Below are 24,632 nucleotides of genomic sequence, written 5' to 3' on the forward strand. Positions count from 1 at the left end.
CCCGCAAAGACAATCCATCGTATTAAGGCATGTTTAATCAGTTGGTTTGGCAATACTACCGCTCAAAAATAATTATCAGCTGAGAAAACTGGTAAAAAAAAATGACACAGAAAACAGAACAAACCTTTGCAAAAGAAACTGAAAGGTGAACAGCGATTTCAAAGTGGCTGGCTTATCAAAGTACAACTGGTTAAGATTTGAGAGATTACTTGGCATGACTTGTCATGTCTGTATTTCTGAAGGCCAGACCAATGCATTTACTGTTGGCTGCCATAATTATAGGCATTCAACTTTGGTCTGGCACATGAAGTCTGATGATCACAATTCTGCTATTGAAGCTACACCTCTGAAACAGAACATGTCTACAGTGGTCTCCACAGTGCTGAATGACAAGGAATGTGCTGGCAAAGGAGCAAATTGCTTCATCAAAATGTGCTGCATTGACGGAATTATGCATGCTTCATGGACTACCATTTCAAAAAACATTAGGTTGTGATTCAGACTCGATGAAATACACATCTCACTGTGCAGTTGACGACATGCAAGATGCCCTAGCTGATTTCAGTTTGTGTTTTGGCCCCTAATTTTTAAGTGAAGGGGTCCAATGGACCCCAAGAAAATTTAAGCCAGAGCAGACACTGGTAATCATGGGAAACGCATTTTTCCTGTGTCACACAGAATAAAACCATCCAGTGGTCGAAGCTTTATTGCACACTCATTAAAACATTCACCAGAATGTCAAAAAACGTTTAAATTTTTCAAGCATTCAGCATGGGCCATAGAAGAGGCATGCCTGAAAATCAACAACATGAAACCATTGGGAGACTGCATACTGGTCAAACCTTTCAAGAAGTAGCACGTCATTAAATGTGCACAGGACCATGATTTCATGTCTCTGGGCACGTGTGCAAGAAACTTGAGTCGGAGATCGTCCATGCTCAGGTTGACCCTGTAAAACAATGCCCAGGGAAGATCAGTGTTTACCGGTGCACCGCTGTTGGCCCATGAATTGCAACATACTACGGGCACTATTATTCACCCTCAAACTGTCCGTGACACTGCTGTCATGAATCGCCTACACACCGCCATTCCTTGCATGCCCAATGTCCAGTGGTTGGGGTGCCCATGACTGAATGTCACCGACAGGCATGCTTACAATGGGCACACATTCATCAACGATGGTGTCGTGCACTGTGGAACAGGGCATTATTTACTGACAAATCGCAATTCTGTGTCGATTTTGCTGACTGGAGATGGGTATGGCATCAAGCAGGTGAATGTTCGAGAATTTCACCCCCATATTGATAACCTCCTTGAACTTGCACTTGTACAGGGCTGGGGTAACATTAACGTTGGTGAGCTCAGAGCAGTTGTTGACAGCATGAGACGTTGATTCACATCTGTGAATCAGGCCAATGGAGGTAACACAAGACAGTTTGTGGCCCCAGACCCCCTTCTCGAGTTAGGAAGTGTGGAGACGTTGGGAACACTGAACACAGCTCTTGGTGATTTTCTAGCCAATAAATGAAATGCAGCAATGATATGATTTGCAAATACAAATTATTTTTGGTATAATATGATTTATGTCGTTTTGTATACGAGCGTGCTAAACTTTTTTTGGTTGAGTATATAGTTTCAGCCTAATTCCATGTCTCAGAGGATGGTTGTATGTTTGAATGTGGAGTCAAGAGGAAACATAATTACTCAAACACTAGTTCAGGACTAATGTATCAAGTTCAACAAGTTAATTACTTCGTGCTTGTCTTTGCAGAGATCGAGATAGAGATCGTGATAAGAAACGAAAAGGCAGTGAACGCCGTAGCAAAAGCCGAGATAAACGGAGCAGAAGCAGGGATCGAGATAGGAGACGTCGAAGCAGGGAAAAAGAAAGACGTAGAAGCAGATCTCCAATCAGAAAGAGGCGCAGTCGATCAAAAGAAAGACGTCGACCAAGAAGTATTAGCAAGAGTCCAGTCAGGTATGAATATACTATGACACCTTGTAATGAATACCTTGCCGGACCTAATGAATCATGGAATCATAGTATACAAAGATACCATACTATCTGAACAGCTATGTGTCATATTCCTAAATTTGTTAAGTTAATATTGATGTTTTTGTTTGCCCGCAGAGAGACCTTGCCGGAGTTGACACCAGAAGAAAGGGATGCTCGGACAATATTTTGCATGCAGTTGTCGGCAAGAATTCGACCAAGAGATCTAGAAGAATTTTTCTCTTCAGTTGGAAAAGTAAGGCTGGTGCAGACATTCACACATTAACAAAACCAACCCAGTAATGATTTGATGGTTACACTTTTCATGCAAGTTCCATTTATCCTTGAGAAATAGGCAGAGGGGTAGCTTTGTGATGTAAGTGTTGACTGAGCATGCTGAAGGCCAGAGATTGATTTCCCACGTGGGTACAATGTGTGAAGACCACTTCTGGTGACCACCTGCCCAGATGTCACTGAAATATTCCTAAAACGTGTGTAAAACTGAACTCACTCACTCCGTGACACTGCTGTGATCATTCTTAAGACTGCAATATCTTTGTACATCAAATAGATTGGTGTTATTGTCCCCCACCGCAAAGCAGAACGAGGGACTGTGTTCAGCAGCGTCTGTACATAATTTCTGATACTTGCTAACGCAATATCTCATGAACTAGGGTACCCAATATCTTCAAATTTGGTCACAGCCCATATTGGGGCATTATGCAGACACCAGTTGGTGACCGTGAGCTTATTTTCAAGGTCACTATGACACTTTGAACACTTTCACACTCTTCGACATATCTTATGTGATCTTTTGTTTGATGTCTTCGAATTTTGTGACCTCCTACATTTGGTGAGTCTGCATTAGGGAATTGTGCAACCAAAATATGACCACAGTACTTTGTCCTCTTTTCGAACTTATGTTAATGCAAATAGTATTCCATACAACATTGCTTCCAGTGCCCTCAATTTTGTTGACAGCCTACATTGGGTGATTATCCAGGCACCACTCATTTCGCGCACCTTGTGTGTGAGCAAAAAGTAAAGAGTAATGAATATGTTAAAATTATTTCATTCTTCTTAAGCGGCGGAGGGCATTGGCATCTTAGTGGCAAACACTTGTATAGTTTAGAAATGCATTAGATTGTGCGTTTGTGTGAATCTCACACAAGATACGTTTCCTAATTGCTCTTACATACCCCATCACCCTCATACCTCGTCAGTAAAGAAGAACAAGTAATTTTGACAGCCGTACTGCTGCAGTGCATTGACGATTGTCATACGGCCCTTATTAGTGCACCAAGTGCAAGCACTTCAGATGTTTAATGGTCACGTGTCACAATGTTCACTTCATACTTCTGTCAGAAAGAATGATGACTTACTCAAACTACTGTCACCTAATTGTTTGTAAAGACAAGTTTTGCATTACAAGATAACTTTAATCTTGCAGGTACGAGATGTACGTCTTATTACAGACAACAAGACTCGGCGGTCAAAGGGAATTGCTTATGTGGAGTTTGCAGAAACCGATTCAGTGCCTCTTGCAATGGGTCTTAACAATCAGAAGCTTCTGGGTGTTCCAATCATTGTACAGAGTTCTCAGGCAGAGAAGAACCGAACTGCCAGTAGTACAAGCTTAATGCAGAAGGGTACATCAGGTCCCATGAGGCTCTATGTTGGCTCTCTTCATTTCAACATTACCGAAGATATGTTGAGGGGTATCTTTGCTCCATTTGGTGAGGTAAAAAGTCTTCTTTTTTTTATCATATCTCTAATCCTTTGTATAATAAATACTTTAGTCATGAAATGGAAACCTTTGTATTTCTACACTGTCATTGGTTATAATTAACCTGTATTAGTTTCATAATTAATGTGAGACATTAAAAACTGAGAAATGTACCTTTTTATTGTATTTCAAATTCAAACATTAATTATCTTTTTTTTTTCCAGATTGATGACATCAAACTTATTCGGGATCATGAAACTGGCCGCTCACAAGGCTATGGTTTTATGTCGGTAGGTTTCATTCTGTGAATGTGTATTGAGAATTCAACTCATTACATGACTCCATTTGAGCTTTTTTGTTTGCATTGTGGAAGGTGATAACCTGCGTTCGAAGTACCTGTCTGTCAGACTGCCCAGGACGGATTATTCTCAGCACAGACTGCCAGATTCTCCAACTCGCCTGTCTGACTGTTATGTTAAAATTTAGTCATGTATATGAAGATATTCAACATATTTCAAGATAATCAATCATTGTTAATTAACTCGTAAAAATAAAAGATGAATTCCAATTGGATGATAAACTACATCGCTTGTCAGACCTAAGTTATTTGTGGGCAGGTAGGGTTTAGTCGGGGCTGGCAAGTTTTACATCTAACAAGGCCTGTGGTCTGGCCGAAATGTTTTGGAGGTTCATACCCTAATAAAACCCAGCTCATTTGAATTGCCAGGGATTCAAAAAGAATTTAAGTTACACTTCAAGAAAGTAACTTATCCTGACTAATTTTCCACTTGCCCTGATTTTTATGACCTTATCATAATGATGAAATTTTGAAAGAATAAATCAATATTGTATTTCATGTTAATGTTTACTGTACTGTTTACAGAAATATGATAAATAGCTAAGAAAGATGATCCTACTTTGTTGTCATTGCGAAATTTGATAGCTACATTTTGAGCGGATATGAAGTGAAACCAAAAGCGGAAATAACAGAAAGTAAGATACCTTTATTTGATTGCCCAAAATGAAAACTGACTTGTCTCAGGCATCCAACGATTGGATGTTGTAACCCCTGGACTTACTAGACAGTGTGTCAGTAAAGGACCATTTATCCATGATAAATATTACATTAACAGAAATATTTTATGAAAACATTTATTGTTAGACAACGCTTCAAATGTAGATGACTTAGACAGAAGTAAGATTGAATGATCATAAGGATGAGAGGCTGTCAGTGAACAGAACAGTTGGTTTGGAAAGATTGGATGGTATCATTATTGATGTTTGGCCGTCCATTTCTGATGATGATCAATGCTATTTCAGTTTACTGATGCAGAAGATGCAAAGAAGGCACTTGAACAGTTGAATGGGTTTGAACTTGCTGGTCGACCAATGAAAGTGGGCCATGTTACAGAGAGAACAGCAGAGAGTCAGGGAGCATCAATACTTGACAGCGATGAGATGGATCGGGCTGGTATTGATCTCGGGGCCACAGGCAGACTCCAACTTATGGCCAAACTTGCTGAGGGTATGTGTAATCAGGGCTTTCTTTATATTGTCAGTTTTCAAATTTGACTGTTCATTTTCATGCATGCAAACTACAGAGGAAAAACGTTTCTCCATACACAAATACTTCCTGTTCTTAAAGGTATAGGTTAGGGTCTGATCTGTACAAATATCAATTACTGGATTATCTGGACTTCATTGTTTGCAGACCACCTTCATGCAGCTGATTTTTTGGAAAGTGCAGCATTAACCTAAATAAAAACGTTGTACTTGTCTTAAAATTCCTTTGAAATAGATACACAAATAATGTAGGTAAAAACTTTTAGTCTGAAATAGTTCATTCTGTTCAGTACATTCTGTTCTGTCATTCTAGGTACCGGCTTCCAGATCCCACAGTATGCAGCTAATGCACTCAACCAGGCTGGCACTGCACCAGGCGCAACTCTGACTGCAGCTGTGGCCAATGCTGCAGGCTCGGCAGCAGCACCAACAACACAAGCTCCAGCAGCAGGGAGTGGGGCCCCACCTATAGCAACACAGTGCTTCATGCTTTCCAACATGTTTGATCCTAACACGTAAGTTCATTATTAGGCTTTTTCCTTCACAAGTCCATCTACTTTTGAATTGGCAATGAGTTTAATGGGCAATGGTTGATGGTGAGAAACACTGTTTGATGAGACTTGAGTATACACAGTCAATGGAGGTTCTCCCTAGGACAGTCCAAGAAATGGTACCTGCGGTTTGACTGAAAACCAGTTATTGTACCTAGATGTCATGTTGTTCACAGTGTATCTCATGATTCTTTCTCGATTCTTAAAGGCCACCGTCATACAGATCAAATATTTTTAGCACTTCCTGATAGCTGTTCATACCATAAGACAACATTGCCGTCCACTTTACAGTTTCTCTTAAATATCTCTTTGTTCCATTCACAGAGAGACAAGAAGTAGCTGGGATCAAGAGATCCGAGACGATGTGATAGAAGAATGTAATAAACATGGAGGAGTATTGCATATTTATGTGGATAAGGCTTCACCACAGGGCAATGTATATGTCAAGTGTCCAAGTATTGCTGCTGCTGTTGCATCGGTCAACTCCCTTCATGGAAGGTACTTCGCTGGTAAGTGTTTCAAATACTTTGCATCTCCCTCATGAATTTCAATGTGTCTTAATTTTAATTTTTTAATTAATTTTTGATTTAGAATAGACAAATGGAGTTCGATTTGGAGTTAGAAGCCTTCCCAATTCATGTTAACATTAATTTAATATTATTGTAATTGGGGTTTTTGGAGAGACCCTGTGATGATATGGTCAATAAACCATAAGTTGCAGGAAGCTGGATTGCTTAAATATAGAGTATTACATCAAATGAAGTGCTGAGAATACATTGGAATAATATGTCTATATGTAGTAGAATTGTGAATATTAGGAATTCTCAGTATCAACCAAAAATGAGGATTTTTTTTTTTTTTTTTTTTTTTTTTTATCCTTTCCACCTTCCCCTACCTGTTTGCTTAGGGCACTTGGTTTGGAATCCTTTACAAAGTCCTGAACAATAGTTGTCTTGTTTACAGGTCGAGTGATCACAGCAGCGTATGTTCCCCTGCCTAATTACCATGCATTGTTTTCTGATGCTGTGCGTGCTAACCACCTGTTGATGCCCTCAGCACAGGCTCTGCAGGCTGCAGGTTTCAGTGGCTTCATGTCTGGCGTTCCGCAGCAGGTGATTCGATGAGAATAGGACCAGAGTTTCTTTGTGAAGCAGCCCAGCTGCATGTCATGTACACTGATCAGGGAATTAATGACTTCTTTGAAAGTCAACAGGAATCTGTAGATGTGATGATGGAATGTCTTCAGTTGGTGGTAGAATTGACCAAGGATGCAATTAGTAAAAGAAAATAGTTTTTGTTTGTTCTACCCCCCAAGTTGCTATGCTTTGACATCTAGCCAAAAGTTTCATATTTGAACTTACTTCCATTTACCTATCATTTTATCACTTGTTCTGAAATTAAAGGTTTCAAATGTCTCGTACCAAAGGAATTTTATCATATACAGCAATAATTTCAGCACAAATTCATTCATTAAGCACACTCTCAACAGTTGCAGGTGTAACTTTTTATTTTACCACTTGTAAGATGAACTGTTGTGTATTGGGGTATACTTCTTTAGCACGTTCATGTGGGGTATACTTTAACAGATGTTAGCCTTGCAATTTCTTGTTGTACAATTTTTGTGTTATCAATTAATGCATCCATTATTTTACATGTGGCTATTAAATCTCTAGAGTGAGGTGTTAAATTAGAAAAGTTCTTAATGTTAAGGATGTGTTAAAAAGATTTTATTATTCAAGGATTATCAGGATTTTAAACCACTTCACGTTATGTCATTGGGAACATTGTTCATGACCTGTACAGTGTATATATTGAATATGTCCTGAGCATTCATCAGTGTAGTCCTTGTACACACATTGTTCTGTATTTTATTGTAAATAAAAGTGATTCATATGTGTTGTAGTTGTGGTGTTCATTTCTTGAGATTTCCAAGTTACTCTGAAGCTAAGTCTAGACCAAAACGGATAGAGAGGCTTGGTTGGTAGTTCAGTTAACATTGTGTGCACAATGGTTTATGGGCAGGCTCCCAGTGTAATGGCATCTCACTTCACGGCAAGATTGCATTCCATCAATCACCCACACAGTTATGACTAATGGAGCCAACCTGTCATATTTCATAAGCCGTTTACTTATTTCATCTGAAGTCATTCATTGCACACACGGGTACAATGTGTGAAGCCTCCCTCCCCCTCTCTGTGTATGTGCAGTAAGGTAAGGTCATTGATGTGTCAGATTTAATGTGCGATTTATTTTTGTTTAAAAAATGGTATAATATCATAATGACATGTTTGATTATTATGACATTATTTTAGAAGCCTAGTGCAGTGTGATTCATATCAAAGCCGTTTCCCAGCCAACTTTATTTTTTCTGGAACAATATGCTTTATGTAGGTGTTTAAAGATAGCAGTGACATGGAATCCAAAATATGGAATACTTTTGCTAATGAGTGTCGGCATGCGCTTGTTGCGGTTACATATAATAATGTTATCGGGTCTATAGACATTTAAATGCCTTGGTTACCATTCAGGGTATTATATCAGTAGATATATACGTATTAATAGATTACATGTATGTGACCAAGACTTTTATGGAGATGTCCTGATGTAGCTGTAATATTGCCAGGTTCTGTGTTCATGAATAGATTCACCTGATCGAAGTTCTAGTTCTGAGTACACCAAGTGCCCTATATTCAAGATACACCTCATTTGAGTACTAATTCCGGGATATTAATCGAATTAAAAGTATTTAGCCGTTTTTAAGTAAGTATGGACTAGAATATTTTATTTTACCTTCAACTAACGTGGAGTTCAAAAGAGTACTCTTGTAATGAGTTCAAGAGTACTATTTTGTAATCAGCCATTCACACTGTACCTGCAACTCCATAAAAAGTTCTCTGAACACTACCACCAAATAAAATTGACGTCGATACGGCCGTCGCGCCACAATGTGATAATTCCCTTGCCAGTGATCCTATATTCCTGTTGAATGCCAAACCAGCCTTCCCAAGCCGATATCTCCCTTGGCAGAACATCCCCACTGAGACTTTAGCATAGCCCACAATAAGCCACGATATGAATCGGATCCAAATCTTTGGATTAGCCCAGCGCGAGATCATCCTGTATAAAATGTGGAGGAATTGACGCAGGTAATCAGTGAGAAATGGCAGATGATTTCTTTGTTGATAATTAGATGATTGCCAGTATGAGTAGACCGGTAGATGTTAACCGCTCGAAATGTCTCTACACCAGGAACTAATGTGGTCACCAGATGTGGTTCACTCACAGATTATAAATTTTAAACAAATTTGAATGGTGGGTCGATGAAGACCTTTTTAGAAGTGACCACTTGTCAACAAGAAGATGGCATTTTACTAAAGGCCAGCTGGCCATTTTTCCAAAGCCTCTGACCTGAAAAACTTAAACCTGACAAGTTCGGGAATGTTCCTGATCCCATAGAACCAATTTCAGACATCCTAAATGGCACTCGAGACCATCCTTAAGCCCTCTGCAAATCCGCACATATGCAGACCATGGTTTGATACAAATTGCAAACAAGCAATTTGAAAAAAATAGGAAGAAGGTGGAAAAATATTTCTGACATCATACTGTGCATGAGCTGAATGCCACAACAAGACTTACATTTAAGCTTCTAAACCACCTTCCTGATACAAGTTTGACGACACTACTCAATATATTTGATGACATTTGGACAAACGTTCTTCCGTCGTGGCTTAATGCCACATCATCCCAATACCGAAGTCTGGCCGGCGGTCATACTTATCCCTCGAATGACCGTCCCATATCACTAACTAGGTGAACACTCGATTAATCTGGTGCCTGAAGACCAATGACCTCCTTAGTGACCTCCAGTGTGTTTCCGAAAGAACTGCAGTGCCAATGACATAGTGCATCTGTTCTAGAATCATTTATAAAAATTTCCATTACCAACAAACATCATACTGTATCTATCTTTTTCTATTTTTCGACTTGAATCAAAAGCATATGATACAACGTGAAAACATGGTATCTTAAAAGATGTACATGAATTTGTATTGAGGGGCAGATTACCTCAGTTCATGTCTCATTTTTTTCAACAAGTACAGGCGAGTTACACATTGTCTTATTTATTCCACCAAGATCAGGGCGTTCCACGAGGCAGCATCCTGTCTGTCACAAGTTTTAGCATGAAAATCAATAAAAATACTAACGTCTTGAACAACTGCGTCAATTCACGTTGTCGTAAATATAAACCACACAAAAATCCAGAGCTATCTTTAGATGGTGCGCTAATCAAGGTTGCAGAAGAGGCCAAAGTCCTTAGACTCACATTCGTTCGTCATTTGACATTCTTACCACTCATAAAATGTTTGAAAACAATGCTTGAAGGCCCTTTACTTTCTAAACGTTGTTTCAAATACAGAGTAGGCAGGGGATCAGGCCCTCCTTTGCATGTACAGATGCTTGATTCGCTCGAAACTAGATTACAGCTCCATTGTCTATGATGGAGCCTGCAAAGGAAATCTAGAAAAATTAGGCTCTACCCACAACCAAGGCCTGAGGCTCTACCAGGGAGCTTTTTTGTGAACTATACGGCTGATAGCCTAAATGCGATGCTCACGGCAATATGTCACTATATTATATTCAAGCGAGTCCAGCATGCAACTGTGCTTTCAACCCTCTCTACGAAAACCTGTTTCCGAAACTGCTAATCCTGGTTCCACTGCTTGGAATCAGAGTTAAATCACACATATCTGCAGCTACAATTGATCTCAATATCATTGTTTCTGTCATAACAGCGGTGGCAGATGGTGAAACCACAGCACGATCTTACCCTCACCAAACTCAAGTCTTAAACAAATGCTTTGGTGTTTCAACAGGAATACAACCAGTTACGTTCCAACTGTAACACCCATAGATCCATTTTCACTGACGGATCCAAGGATGATGGCCAATATGCCACCATTACAATCGTTAGTTCCAAGTCTCCTCTAGAATTCCTGACAACAGTTCCATTTTCACTGCTGAGGCCAAAGCTATCTTCACAACTTTGACCTATATTAAACACCAGAACCACTCCAAAAACTTCATCATTTTTGTAGATTCATTATCTTGCCTTCCAGATGTAACTTCAAATCACCCTATCATTCCAGATATTTTTAAACAGCCACTCGTGAACATATCAGCTTTGTCAGACCACGAGATGAAATATACATGTTATTTGACAACATTAACGAAATATCCTCTGTGTAATATTTGTACGGCAATATTACACTAGTGTAATTCCGTTAGACGGATGACTTCATAACACTTCTGTGGTATGACGTCACAATGCTAATGCCGCTGTTGCAACGGTGCTAGACCTTGCTTGACTCGCGGAAAACTGAGAGTCATCTCCCTGTAGGCAGTGTAACCACAGCTTCTATCAATATATGTTGGAGCATAATACACAGAATACTAAACTTGCTTCCGTGAAATACTATTTCTATTAAACACAAGAAATATTTAGTATCAAACTCGCTTCGCTCGTTTGATTCCGAATCATTAAGTCGTCTAATAAAAATGGTATTTAAACGGAAGGTCGTTTAGTATCCTCTGTCTATGACATTTTCCCTTTTTAAATAATAATGTGATGAATATACATGTTTCGAAACAAAACTCTTTGGGACCTTGAAGTTAAAATAGAAATGAATGCAGACTTGATCCCATCTCTATGCCGATATGACGACAATACCCGCTCAGGTCAACTCACAACACTCATTACTAGACACCTGTGCAGAATTCAGATGGCCCATATTTTCCAGCATTATCGGTATTCACGACTTTGTTTAATCCCGTCTTACTGCAAGTATGTTGTGATCATTTATCAGTTTCGTATTTGTATTGATGAGAATAAAATATGTAACAGCTGCCATACGAATTTGTTTTCAAGGTATATATGTAGTGTTTTCTGCTTACCATACACAAAAGCTGGGTGATTGAATTTGTTTTCAAGGTATATATGTGGTGTTTTCTGCTTACCATACACAAAAGCTGGGTGATTATTAACAGACCGCCATTTTGGAATTCATTCAGCGAGTTTAATATTCTGCTTTTCACTCTCCAACGCAAATGATGACTGTCATCTTTCCGCGAGTCAAGCAAGGTTTAGTACCATGTATCATAGATGATTATGAGTATGATTATGTGATAACATTCTACATTCTACAAGAGAATCTACACAGACTGTTAGGTACACATTCTACACGAGAAGCCCTACAAGCTACTAGGGACACATTCTACACTAGAATCCACACAAGCTACTGGATACACTGAAAAATGTTAAACACGAAATGCTATTTCCTACCTATCAAGCCATTTCTGCTAAACCCCAAGTATCTATCGCTTTGATATTTTAAGGAGCCTACACATTAACCACATTTTCCACACCCTTAGAGTGAGTGAGTGAGTGATTTCGATGGTGTTTAGTCTAGCACTAGTGGTTAAAGTGTTTGTTCGACAAGCCGAAGACCGTGTACCCCACATAGGTACAGTGTGTGAGGCCCATTTCTGGGCCGTGACGTAGAATATTGCTAAAAGGCGTACAACAAAAGTCATTCACAGAGTACAAGGCTAAGCAAGTGATATCCCATACATGATGAAATATCAGTTTGAACAGTTACTAGGATATACTCTGAGTAACTATCAGTACGACAGCTGTTGTCGTAATATGTGCAATGGTTTTGAGTTTCAAAAAAAAACAAAAACAAAAACAAAAACACTGTCAGTAAGTGATACTGTCAGTGAAAGTTTCCATGAATTTGCTGTCACAATTATAATTTATTGTACTTTGTACCGCTGTGTCTTGTATGTAGATCGGCGCTTCCGCTCGATGAGTGGATTGAAAATAGTACATGGAAACCCTTAAACTCGCGTTTTGTCATAATGTCCCCTATACTACATTTAGTCACAGTGTCCCTTAAACTAGATTTAATCGTAGTGCTCCTTAAACTAGATTCAGTTACAGTGTCAATTAAACAAGTTTTAGTCATAATACCCCATAAACTAGGTTTAGTCATAATACCCCTTAAACTAGATTCAGTCACAATGTCCCTTAAACTAAATTTTGTCATGGAACCAATTAAAGTAGACAGGTATGCTGCCTATGTCTGTCTCCACCAACAGGCATGCTTCTTCTGTTCATCTCCACCAATAGGAATCCTACTTATATTGATCACCACCAACAGGTATGCTGCCTATGTTTATATCCACCAATAGGCATGCTGCCTGTGTTCGTCTCCACCAATAGGCATGCTGCTTATGTTTACCTCCACCAATAGGCATGCTGCCTGTGTTTCTCTCCACCAATAGACATACTGCCTGTGTTCATCTCCCCCAATAGGTATCTCCTCCAATAGCCATGCTGCTTATGTTTATCTCCACCAAAAGACATGCTGCCTGTGTTCATCTCCACCAATAGGCATGCTGCTTATGTTTATCTCCAACAATAGGCAAGATCCTTATTTTCATTTCCCCCAATAGGCATGCTGCTTATGTTTATCTCAATAGGTATGCTACCTGTGTTCATCTCCCCCAACAGGTATGCTGTCCATGTTTATCTCCACCAATAGACATGCTGCTTATGTTTACCTCCCCCAATAGACATGCTGCCTGTGTTCATCTCCACCAATAGGCATGCTGTTTATGTTTATCTCCCACAATAGGCATGCTGCTTATTTTTATCTCCACCAATAGGCATGCTGCTTATTTTTTTCTCCACCAATAGGCATGCTGCTTATGTTTATATCGACTAATAGGCATGCTGCCTGTGTTCGTCTCCATCAATAGGCATACTGCCTGTGTTCGTCTCCACCAATAGGCATGCTGCTTACATTGATCTCCCCCAATAGGTATGCTGCCTGTGTTCATCTCCACCAATAGGCATGCTGCTTATGTTTATCTCCAACAATAGGCAAGATCCTTATTGTCATCTCCCCAATATGCATGCTGCTTATGTTTATCTCCACCAATAGGCATGCTGCCTATGTTTATATCCACCAATAGGCACGTTGCTTATGTTTATCTCCACCAATAGGCAAGATCCTTACTTTCATTTCCCCCAACAGGCATGCTGCTTATGTTTATCTCCACCAATAGGCATGCTGCCTATGTTTATATCCACCAATAGGCACGCTGCTTTTGTTTATCTCCACCAATAGGCATGATCCTTACTTTCAGTTCCCCCAATAGGCATGCTGCTTATGTTTATCTCCACCAATAGGCATGCTGCCTATGTTTATATCCAGCAATAGGCATGCTGCTTATGTTTATCTCCACCAATAGGCAAGATCCTTATTTTCATCTCCTCCAATAGGCATGCTGCTTATTTTCATCTCCACCAATAGCCATGCTGCCTATGTTTATATCCACCAATAGGCATGCTGTCTGTGTTCGTCTCCACCAATAGGCATTCTGTCTGTGTATATCTCCCCCAATAGGCATGCTGCCTGTGTTCATCTCCCCCAGTAGGCATGCTGTTTATGTTTATCTCCCACAATAGGCATGCTGCTTATGTTAATCTCCACCAATAGGCATGCTGCTTATTTTTATCTCCACCAATAGGAATGCTACTTATATTGATCACCACCAACAGGTATGCTGCATATATTTATCTCCCCTAATAGGTATGTTGCTTCTGTTCATCTCCCCCAATAGGCATGCTGCCTATGTTTATCTCCACCAATAGGCATGCTGCTTACATTGATCTCCACCAACAGGTATGCTGCTTATGTTTATCTCCACCAATACGAATGCTGCTTATGTTCATCTCTACCAATAGGCATGCTGCCTATGTTTATATCACCAGTAGGCATACTGCTTATGTTCACCTCTACCAATAGGCATGTGCCTATGTTCATCTCCACCAAAAGGCATGCTGCTTACATTGATCTCCCCCAACAGGTATGCTGCCTATGTTTATCTCTCACCAATAACCATGCTGTCTATGTTTACCTGCACCAATAGGCATGCTGCCTGTGTTCATCTCCCCCAATAGGTATGCTGTCTGTGTTCATCTCCACCAATAGCCATGCTGCTTCTGTTTTCCTCCGCCAATAGGCAAGATCCTTATTTTCATCTCCACCAATAGGCACACTGCTTACATTGATCTCCACCGAAAGGTATGCTGCCTATGTTTATCTCCAACAATAGGCATGCTTCTCCTGTTCATCTCCACCAATAGGAATGCTGCTTACATTGATCTCCACCAACAGGTATGCGGTCTATGTTTACCTGCACCAGGCATGCTGCCTATGCTTATATCCACTAATAGACATGCTGCTTATGTTAATCTCCACCAATAGGCATGCTGTCTGTTTATCTCCCCCAATAGACACGGTGCTTGTTTTCATCTCCCCAAATAGGTATGCTGCTTATTTTCATCTTCCCCAATAGGCATGCTGCCTATGTTTATCTCCACCAATAGGCATGCTTCTTCTGTTCATCTCCACCAATACGAATGCTGCTTACATTGATCTCCACCAACAGGTATGCTATGTTTACCTGCACCAATAGGCATGCTGCCTGTGTTTATCTCCACCAATAGACATGCTGTTTATGTTAATCTCCACCAATAGGCATGCTGTCTGTTTATCTCCACCAATAGGCACGCTGCTTATTTTTATCTCCCCCAATAGGCATGCTGCTTATTTTCATCTCCCCCAATAGGCATGCTGCCTATGTTTATCTCCACCTATAGGCACGCTGCTTATGTTCACCTCTACCAATATGCATGCTGCTTATGTTCATCTCCACCAATAGACATGCTGTGTACGTTTATCTCCCCCAATAGGCACGCTGCTTATTTTCATCTCCCCCAATAGGCATGCTGCTTATTTTCATCTCCCCCAATAGGCATGCTGCCTATGTTTATCTCCACCAATAGGCATGCTGCTTATTTTCATCTCCCCAAATAGGAATGCTGCGTATTTTCATCTCCCCAATAGGCATGCTGTCTGTTTATCTCCCCCAATAGGCACGCTGCTTATTTTCATCTCCCCCAATAGGCATGCTGTTTATGTTTATCTCCCCCAATAGGCATGCTGCTTATGTTTATCACCCCCAATAGGCATGCTGCTTATTTTCATCTCCCCCAATAGGCATGCTGCCTATGTTTATCTCCACGAATAGGCATGCCGCTTATGTTCACCTCTACCAATATGCATGCTGCTTATGCTCATCTCCACCAATAGGCATGCTGCGTATGTTTATCTCAACTAATAGGCACGCTGCTTATTATAACTGAATAAGCTGGTGTGTTTGTTCACGCTGCAATCATCAAATTCCAAAATTATCAGCAATAAATGACACCTCCAAAATACTAAGTTTGCACCAGCTAGACTTGTGATTGATATTTAATTTAAAGTACAAAAAATAAAACAGAAATATTAAACTGAATTGGATTTGTCCATCTCGTCATCTGCCATCACAACCAGGTCAAACAATTTCCAAGTTTACATTCCTTGTCATGCTGATTATGTCGTATCCATGGTACCATGGTTGTATCCAGACACATGACATGATGCACATGACACATGACATGCTGCACAGTAAAGTACAATAAAGTATGGAAATACCATATCAATACTGACACACATGACATGCTGCAACTGACAAATGACGTGCTGCTCATGACACATGACATACTGCACAGTAAAGTACAATAAAGTATGGAAATACCATATCAATACTGACACACATGACATGCTGCACGGTAAAGTACAATCAAGTATGGAAATACCATATCAATACTGACACACATGACATGCTGCATGGTAAAGTACAATAAAGTATGGAAATACCATATCAGTACTGACACACATGACATGCTGCACAGTAAAATACAATAGATAAAGGAAGGAAATACCATATTAATACTGACACACATGACATGCTGCACACGACACATGACATGCTGCACAAAAAGTAAAGTGCAATAGATAAAGTATGGACATAGGATTAAAACACTGGAACCAATGATGAACAAAATACACTGATTCACAAACATCTGTACCACATGGAACATGCAGAAGTTCCTAATCGCTGCTCCCCAAGGTGACCACATCTATCTCCTTACCAGTGATGGCAAACGGGAAATCTTTTCTCAGTGGAAAACTTGATATTGTGTCAAGGCGATTTTCAAATAAATCAGCAGAAATCCACCAGTCAGAGGAAAATTGCCATCCCTGCTTTACACACATCTGACAAGATCAGTGAGATGATCATTTGGTTCATGTTCAAATATCAACAAACATCTCTGCAATCAACTTTTATTTTGACACATAAGGCGCAAATCAACATATTGTGTTCTCCTGAGTTCAAAAGAAAATGCTTTGGCTCTGTAACCCACCTGAAGTAAACGGGTAAAATGATGTCCAAACTCAATTATCTACAGAATGCTGCCATATAGCTAGAATATTGCTGAGTGCAGCATAAAACTCGTACTCACTGTTTGTAAACAATGACAGTCACTAGACACAAAGCTGATGCCTTTATGGATGTTGAAATATCTTCTGCATAAATACTAATAACTAAAACAAAACTAACAAACAGAACAAATACAATGTCATCAGATGAGAAACATATTCCAGTTTAAGTACAGCTTCTTCTTCAACATGGCCATTTTACTGAAGATATTATAACCGCAAGGATGTCAGAATATAAGAGGAAGGTAAAAACAATGTGTACATTCATAATATTGAAAAGATAACTACAGTTAGCCCTGTAAAGAGCCACAAATATTCTATTTATACAATTCGTGCATCAGTAATCTACACGAAGTACCTACATTATATGGCTGCCATGGGGTTTGAAAAAATTGAGCCTCTTTAGTTAATTCAAGGACTATCACTGCATATGAAGCTCCTCTGAGAAGATGATGCATACAGTGAAAGAAAATGCATTTTCATATAATGGAAGTGCAAGGTAGGTCAAATGAAAGTAAAAATTAAAACTGACACATTGACACACAACTTGTCAAACAGGCAACAGTTTTAAACTATACCAACAATAAATTGCACATTATTATTTTAAAATACCTTCAGGCTGATGTTTGTTGGCTCAATGTTACCTGAAACATAGTGTTTTCTTGGTCTCACCAGTTTTATCAGTATGCAATCCTGACTATCCTGACTCGGCAATATTCACGATATGAACTGACACACACTGCGGCATGTTGCGCATCAGATGGATGAGGTAAATGCTCTGGGGTACTGATACCTTAATTCAGCAGCAGTGTACTGGGTTTGATAAATACAATTCACAGAGGTGAAAATAGTAGTTTCAATGATAAAAATTACTAGTTTCACCAAAATATCATGATGGATTCTGAGAAGAAACACAAAGTTCCTGTTAGATACCATATTCTCTGCATGTGATACATTAGTTTTACCAGTCTTACTGTATGGATGTGAAATATGCGGATTCGAAAATTGCGATGTCACTGAACATGTTCATCTTAAATTCCTTAATTAGCTACCAGTCATGGACATAACACCCCGAATTTTATGGTTTATGGAGAACTTGGAAGACAACCTATTCAGCTCCAAATCACTAAACAATTAATCACTTACTGGTGCAAATTTAAATTTTCCTATTCAAGCAACAAAATAGCAGCTTTCAGTCTAGATAACATCATGGGTAGTACTCCCTGGTTCAGTCATGTGTAATCATATTTTTTGTAAATGCAGCCTACCAGGCATGTTCGAAAACTCCTTTCATTATACTCAACCCTGGATAATATAAAAAACTGAATCAATCCTGAAAGACCAGTTTTTACAATCCTGGGTCAGCGAAATGAATAATTCATCAAAAGGACAATATTATATGGTTTCCAAAAGCTTACCTTCACTCAACAAACACTTACTGCTATCAGAAATTATATGGAAACCTTGCCTAAGTTTTAAAACATCTAATCATGAATTGCCAATAGAAAGAGGGAGATGGACGAATCTCACGAGAAGAGAAAGAGTATGTAATCTGTGTAACTCACAGTTACAGCCAGTTCAGCTTGACCTGATCAAGTGAATACTAATGAATTGCATGCCCGTGTGACAACTGGTTGGGTCGTTTAATGAGAAGGGGTGCCCCTTTGTCAGTTGACTGTTAACATGTTCAAACAAGCAAGACAAGGCTGGCGTTTGACATCTCAATGTCGAGAAATTATCAGCAATGTCCTAACATTCTTTAACATGAAGCTACAGATGGTTGAATGTTTCCGATGTATGCATGCTTCTTACCAAAGCAACATTTACAACATTCTCTGCTCCCTTATTTAATGAAGTTAACTCGACCTGCTCTTTGTGCCATTTGATCTCCCGGGTCATGCTTATGAAGAGTAGCCAAGGTCAAGCTGAACAAGCTGTAAATGGGGATGAATTCCACCATATCATCAGATGTTCACATTTTAACCAACAACGCATCACTCACCTAGAAGATAGTGCTAGTTCCATCTCTAATCTCTCTACATATAAAAAAACTGATGTCAGGCACTAACAATCAAACACTTATCAAACTTTATCACATCTATATGTTCTAACTTTCAGTACTCGTTCTGTACTTTTCCTGTCACCTTCGTGCATACTCTGTATATTCTACATTCCACTTTATGTACTGACATAAAACAGGAGTTAGTTCCAAATGGAGTTATAAACTTCACAGAAGACTATCCTGACTTAAGCAATATTCATGATATGAATAATTAAACACTGCAGCATATTGTGCATCAGATGGATGAGGTAAATGCTCTGGGGGAGATACCTTGATTAGCTCAGTGTTCTGGGTTTGATAAATACACTTCACAGTGGTGTCAACCCCAAAGAGTTGCAAATAGTAGTTTCAACATCCAAAATTAGTAGTTTTACCATAAAAATCATGATGGATTCGATGAAAGATAATATGACACTAATCGAGCGTGAAGCATCAATTTCACGTATCTCCAACAGCAGATTTCTAAATTATCAGCATTAAATTTCTTCTTGTCTGTTTTCGGCAACAAAAATATGTTTTTGTCTAAATATCCGAATTGTAGTTAATTTTCTTCAAATTTCATGGAATTTCATGTGAAATCATACTGACACAGTTTCAGGCTAAAATTCGTAGAAACAGGGAGATAAAATCGAAGAGGTTGGCATCTCTGACTTCAGTCACCAAATCAGGAGCACCTAAAAGTCCAGGTCTACTTATCACATGGGCTGTAAAGACTTTCAGTATTCTTAATTGTAGGACAGAATGAAACAGAAATTGGTTAAATATTTGTGGGTCTATGGATCTAAAGAGTATTTCTGTTGGTTGACAATGTAGGATTACAAAATGCCAATGAGAAAGTGGTCAAATGTAATGTTATATTTGGGAATACACTTTCTTAGCAAAGGTCAGATTCTTGTATTTTTGTTGAGTTGAGTCCCACTGGGGTTTTGAAATCTCACTCTGAGAGTCAGGCCCCAAATTGCCTGCACCCAGTCTTCCACCTAACCCGCTCAATCTCCACGACTTCCACAAAAATGGAAGACGAACTGATAGTTTAGACTGAAGACTTTATGCACCCCTCTGTAACTTGAGTGTAAGCGTAAATTGTCATGGTTCCCACGGCCCAAAGCCTGAGACTGAGGGTGTCATTCGAATCATGGACAGGACTCAACTCAACAAAAGTACTATAATCTGTACTTTACTAGGAAAGTGTGATCCCAAATATAACAGATGTTACAATGGAAATGACTGTTGTCTTCAAGTAACTTTTTCAACTTTATTGACTGTGGAGTTCTAGAAATATATCAAGGCAATAGTTCATTTCCTCCCTGATACAATCACACTAGCTCCCGGCTTCGCTTTATTTTACTGTCCCCATGTACCTACAGTGAATAAAAACACCATGTGTTGATTTAGTGATTTGATTCAGTTAAACCTGAGTGGATTCAAACACCCATTGAGTGCTTGTGTTCACAAATATCAGGACTAGTTGGTTTTAATGCTAAACTATATTAAATAATCCCTCGCATTTTAATATTCTTGAAACATTACCAAGCATTCTTGAAAACTAATGTGAGTGCTAATATATTGCCATAAGTCTGAGTTTAACTGCTGGAGTTACGATTGTCTTAAATCAAAGTCTGTTCTGTGAAACAGGGACTTGATTGAATGATTCATATATTGTGGCCAACAGTGGCACACAGTGATGGGTTGGTGACAAGGGCTTGAGAAGAATAGCACTAACAGGTCCATAAGAAGAAAGGTGTCTGTGCCACCATCATCCTAGGCCATATGCAGTATAAAACAAATAAGAGTGGATTCAGTTCACTGCCTTTCCACAGCAATAACAAACAAATCAACAAACATAAACCTATTTTCCAATGCTACATTCACACTGAAGCCTTATCAATGATGTAATCGGAATCAAAGTAAATCACGGTCACTGAAATATCATCTCTGTAGAATCTAACAATACTGTCTGGGAGTGTCAACTGTGCTGAAAGCTGTCCATGTTCAGGGCCTAAGGAGTTCCGGATTAAATGTGTAGCTACATTTGCATCCACAGTGATATTGGCAAGACTTGATTTTCTTCGTTTGAGCATCTCATTGATTTCCTTCATGGTGGTGCCCTGAGGGGGATGGAAGTTGACCCATACCTGTCGCCCATCTAAGTGTCCAGCTACAAGCTGAACAACTTTCTCTGGTGATAACGTGTCCCACAACCCATCTGATGCTAAAACAAGAAATTTGTCTCTTGGTGTCAGACGATGGTGGATTATTTCCGGTTCAGCAGTCAGATATGGTGGAGTGTGATAATGCCTCGGAATAAGTCGGTTACCATAGATACTGATGGCAGATTGAGGCGACCGCACTGTATTTGCAATGTGCTTTAGATCTTTTGCTGCCCATTTGTACCGAACATCCCCGAAAGCACGGAGTGGTGCCAAGTCACCAAACAAACGCCCATTCTTCAAAATATTACCCGATTCATTCGGATGATGTCTGAACAACCGATTCACCTCTGACTCATTATCTGCATTATGCAAATTGCTGAGGGCAACAGCCTCCCATTCGTCTCCATGAGTATTAACACCAAGCACTGCCTGAGCATCACCAACATTGGCTATGTACACATCAATCCCATCCACAAATGCTACACAACCAACAGCACCAGAGAAGGCTGACTGCAGACAATGAAAGTTCAAATTTGAGTTTTGTTCAGGCAATGCTTCTGAACAAATGTCTTGATCTAACCTCACAAAAGCATTGGTCAAATTGTCCACAAGTGTGTCCTCTTCTCCATGAACAGCTAGGGTTTCACTTGCAAACTTTGCCAGGCTTCTCTGCTGAATATCTGCTAGATCTTTATTGTAATAGTCCAAACCACTTCTATACTGATGCATAAGCTCTTCATTCAAATTCAGCTTGTCATCCTTTATTTGATGCAAAGTTTCAGGGGAAGATAAAGTCACTGTTATGTAATGAAAAAGACGTTCACGAACAGACTGGGCGCATGAACTACCTGCATGGCCATCAAACATACCAAACAGATAGCGACCACCAACTCCCCACTTACTATGGGTTGTCAATAACTTGGCCTCCCCTCGACGGTCTTCTATTGGGTTATTTGACTGAAGTTGATTTGTCTCGAATCCTTTGACAGGTCCGTATGTTTCCTCCACGGACATTTCATTGGCTTGTAATATCGCTGTGACATGCTGTGGAGTAAGTCGTGGAAACTTCACTGGATCGGGACCACGGAAACTTCTCAATGTGTACCATCGAACTTGACTTGTATTCAAAGTCCCTCGCGTCAAAATTCGTCGAATACTCTTGACATCACAACACCACCCTCGCGTTTTCTGGCACCTTGTCAATGTGTTGATCTTTGTCCACTTAAACTCACACCCACTACACACTACATTTAGTCGTGCATACATTATGGAAACAATCTTGTTACATGGTTCAGCATTTTCAAGTTACAGGTGAAAACACACTTGTCTGCAGCTAGCTTGCTGTCAATGACATGGGTAACCTTCCCAGGTGGCGCACTAAATAGTATTTACGCTCAGATGAAATATTCTTGCTACAAACGTCAGACGAGGATTTACAGCATCCTGAGCATGGATGATTAGTCTCAGGCCTAATGTCCTCCAAGGGGCTGTTCCATCATATTGCATAAACTGATCGTTCAACATGGTCGCTTACATGTACATGTCGGTATAGAAATGTCGTTATTTCTAACCCAACAAACAGATAAGTAAATAAGCAACGGCCATTCAGCAATGGATCAGCTAGATCAGTGGGACCAAAACTGAAAAAGTCAAAAGGGTCAAAGAAAAGTTGAAAGGGTCAAACTTTTTGAAAACAGTAACATTGGGAGAAATTTATTGCATGTTGTTCACTGTCATCATCATCAGCAGCAGCAGCATTTATTCACTCATTAACGCCACCAACGGTGGTTCGTGAGCACGCACGCACGCACACACACACACACACACACACACACACATCATATATATATATATTAGCATATGATTAAAAGATACAAGATGGTTATACACGTTGATATTTGTGTACAAATATATAACACATTGTGCAAAAATGCATAATCAGATAACGTTGGTAATTTTGGATAGGTTTTTCAGTTCTTTAAGATTTTTTATGAACATCAGTCTTTTAAATAAATTTTATCAAATTTTGCCAGATATAATAACTGTTAATCAGCTGCACCCGCTGTTGGTGAAGAACCTCGCACTCGAGTAAGTAGTGAAACTCGTTACCAACAGCAGGTGAATTACACAATTGACAGACACGTTCAGCCCTTGCGATTGCTCGATATCGACCTGTTTTTCATTGGCATCTTATGAACATTTAGTCTGAAACGTAGAATTGGTATAAAATTTGATTGAGGAAGATAGAGGTAGTTTGAGCTTTTCCTTTAAGAGTCTGTAGTATACGCATTTTGAGCATGCAATAATTAGTGGCAGCCATGATTGATGAGATTAACCTGTTAGAATTGCATCAACCATCGATGCAAGCCATGTTGGGCAGATGTATGGATTTTCAAAAATATGCGAAAGACCACATTTATCAAGAATTGACTTGATAAAGGAAAACACACATGTTATGTTTTACAGTGTAGCGGCCACAAAATTTCGGTGTCTTATGCTGGACTCGAACGACGTGCCTTCTGGTCCGAACTCAGACACCTTGTCCACATGACCACAGACTTTAATCCCGTCAACAAGCTGACAAGATAAGGATGTCATCTGTGGGATGACTCCACGTCCTGCTACAACAGTATAGTTAATATCTACAGATATGTAAGAATACAAAACCTTGGAAAGTTGAGTACTGCTGGTAAGTTTATGCCAGAAGGAAATAACTCATTCATAAATAACTGTGTAGAATGGAAATCCTCGAAAATTCACTTTAGAGCATAATGAAGGAATAGAGATTTTGAGACCAGTGGGAATTAAAAACAAAAACAAAAAAACACTTTAATAGGTGAAGATGTTCGTGACCCCATACCTCACAACCATACAACAGTCAGTATCTGTGCAACCATTACTGCAGCAGTCCTAATCCTATGCATCTCAGGGTCTTTCGGTGTTGTTTGTTTAGAACATCTCAGGGTGGTTTAAATGTTCATTTTATGAGTTTAGTCAACCCCAGGAAACTCTATCAGAATGTAGATTATCCCTTGTCGACTACAGAACTGTGTATTTAATTATTACAAAAAGGTTGTAAAGTCAGTGGTGACAATTACTCTAGTCAATAATGTAAAACAAAGACT

At 39.5% G+C, this 24,632-nt stretch overlaps 2 protein-coding genes across 4 annotated transcripts in view; one reads left to right on the forward strand and one right to left on the reverse strand.

Annotated features, from left to right (window-relative positions):
* The window catches only part of LOC137258492 (RNA-binding protein 39-like), a 378,418-nt gene extending 370,687 nt beyond the window's left edge, over positions 1–7,731 (forward strand). For all 3 annotated transcript variants that reach the window (XM_067796184.1, XM_067796183.1, XM_067796185.1), the window contains exons 5-12: positions 1,772–1,978; positions 2,132–2,249; positions 3,444–3,734; positions 3,944–4,009; positions 5,040–5,244; positions 5,596–5,797; positions 6,158–6,342; positions 6,797–7,731. In XM_067796184.1, the coding sequence (XP_067652285.1) occupies positions 1,772–1,978; positions 2,132–2,249; positions 3,444–3,734; positions 3,944–4,009; positions 5,040–5,244; positions 5,596–5,797; positions 6,158–6,342; positions 6,797–6,957 (1,435 nt within the window). In that variant the 3' untranslated portion in view covers positions 6,958–7,731. The remainder of the gene's footprint in view (positions 1–1,771; positions 1,979–2,131; positions 2,250–3,443; positions 3,735–3,943; positions 4,010–5,039; positions 5,245–5,595; positions 5,798–6,157; positions 6,343–6,796) is intronic.
* Positions 7,732–15,301: 7,570 nt separating this feature from the next.
* LOC137258494 (pyruvate dehydrogenase [acetyl-transferring]-phosphatase 1, mitochondrial-like) lies at positions 15,302–22,829 on the reverse strand. Its single transcript, XM_067796186.1, has 2 exons — positions 21,162–22,829; positions 15,302–15,312 (listed from the first exon to the last, which is right to left on the reverse strand). The coding sequence occupies exon 1, from the start codon at positions 22,771–22,773 to the stop codon at positions 21,223–21,225; it is 1,551 nt and encodes a 516-aa protein (XP_067652287.1). The 5' UTR covers positions 22,774–22,829; the 3' UTR covers positions 15,302–15,312; positions 21,162–21,222.
* Positions 22,830–24,632: the final 1,803 nt, after the last annotated feature.

This window comes from Haliotis asinina, chromosome 12 (assembly GCF_037392515.1).
Source record: "Haliotis asinina isolate JCU_RB_2024 chromosome 12, JCU_Hal_asi_v2, whole genome shotgun sequence".
Classification (NCBI taxonomy): Eukaryota; Metazoa; Mollusca; class Gastropoda; order Lepetellida; family Haliotidae; genus Haliotis; species Haliotis asinina.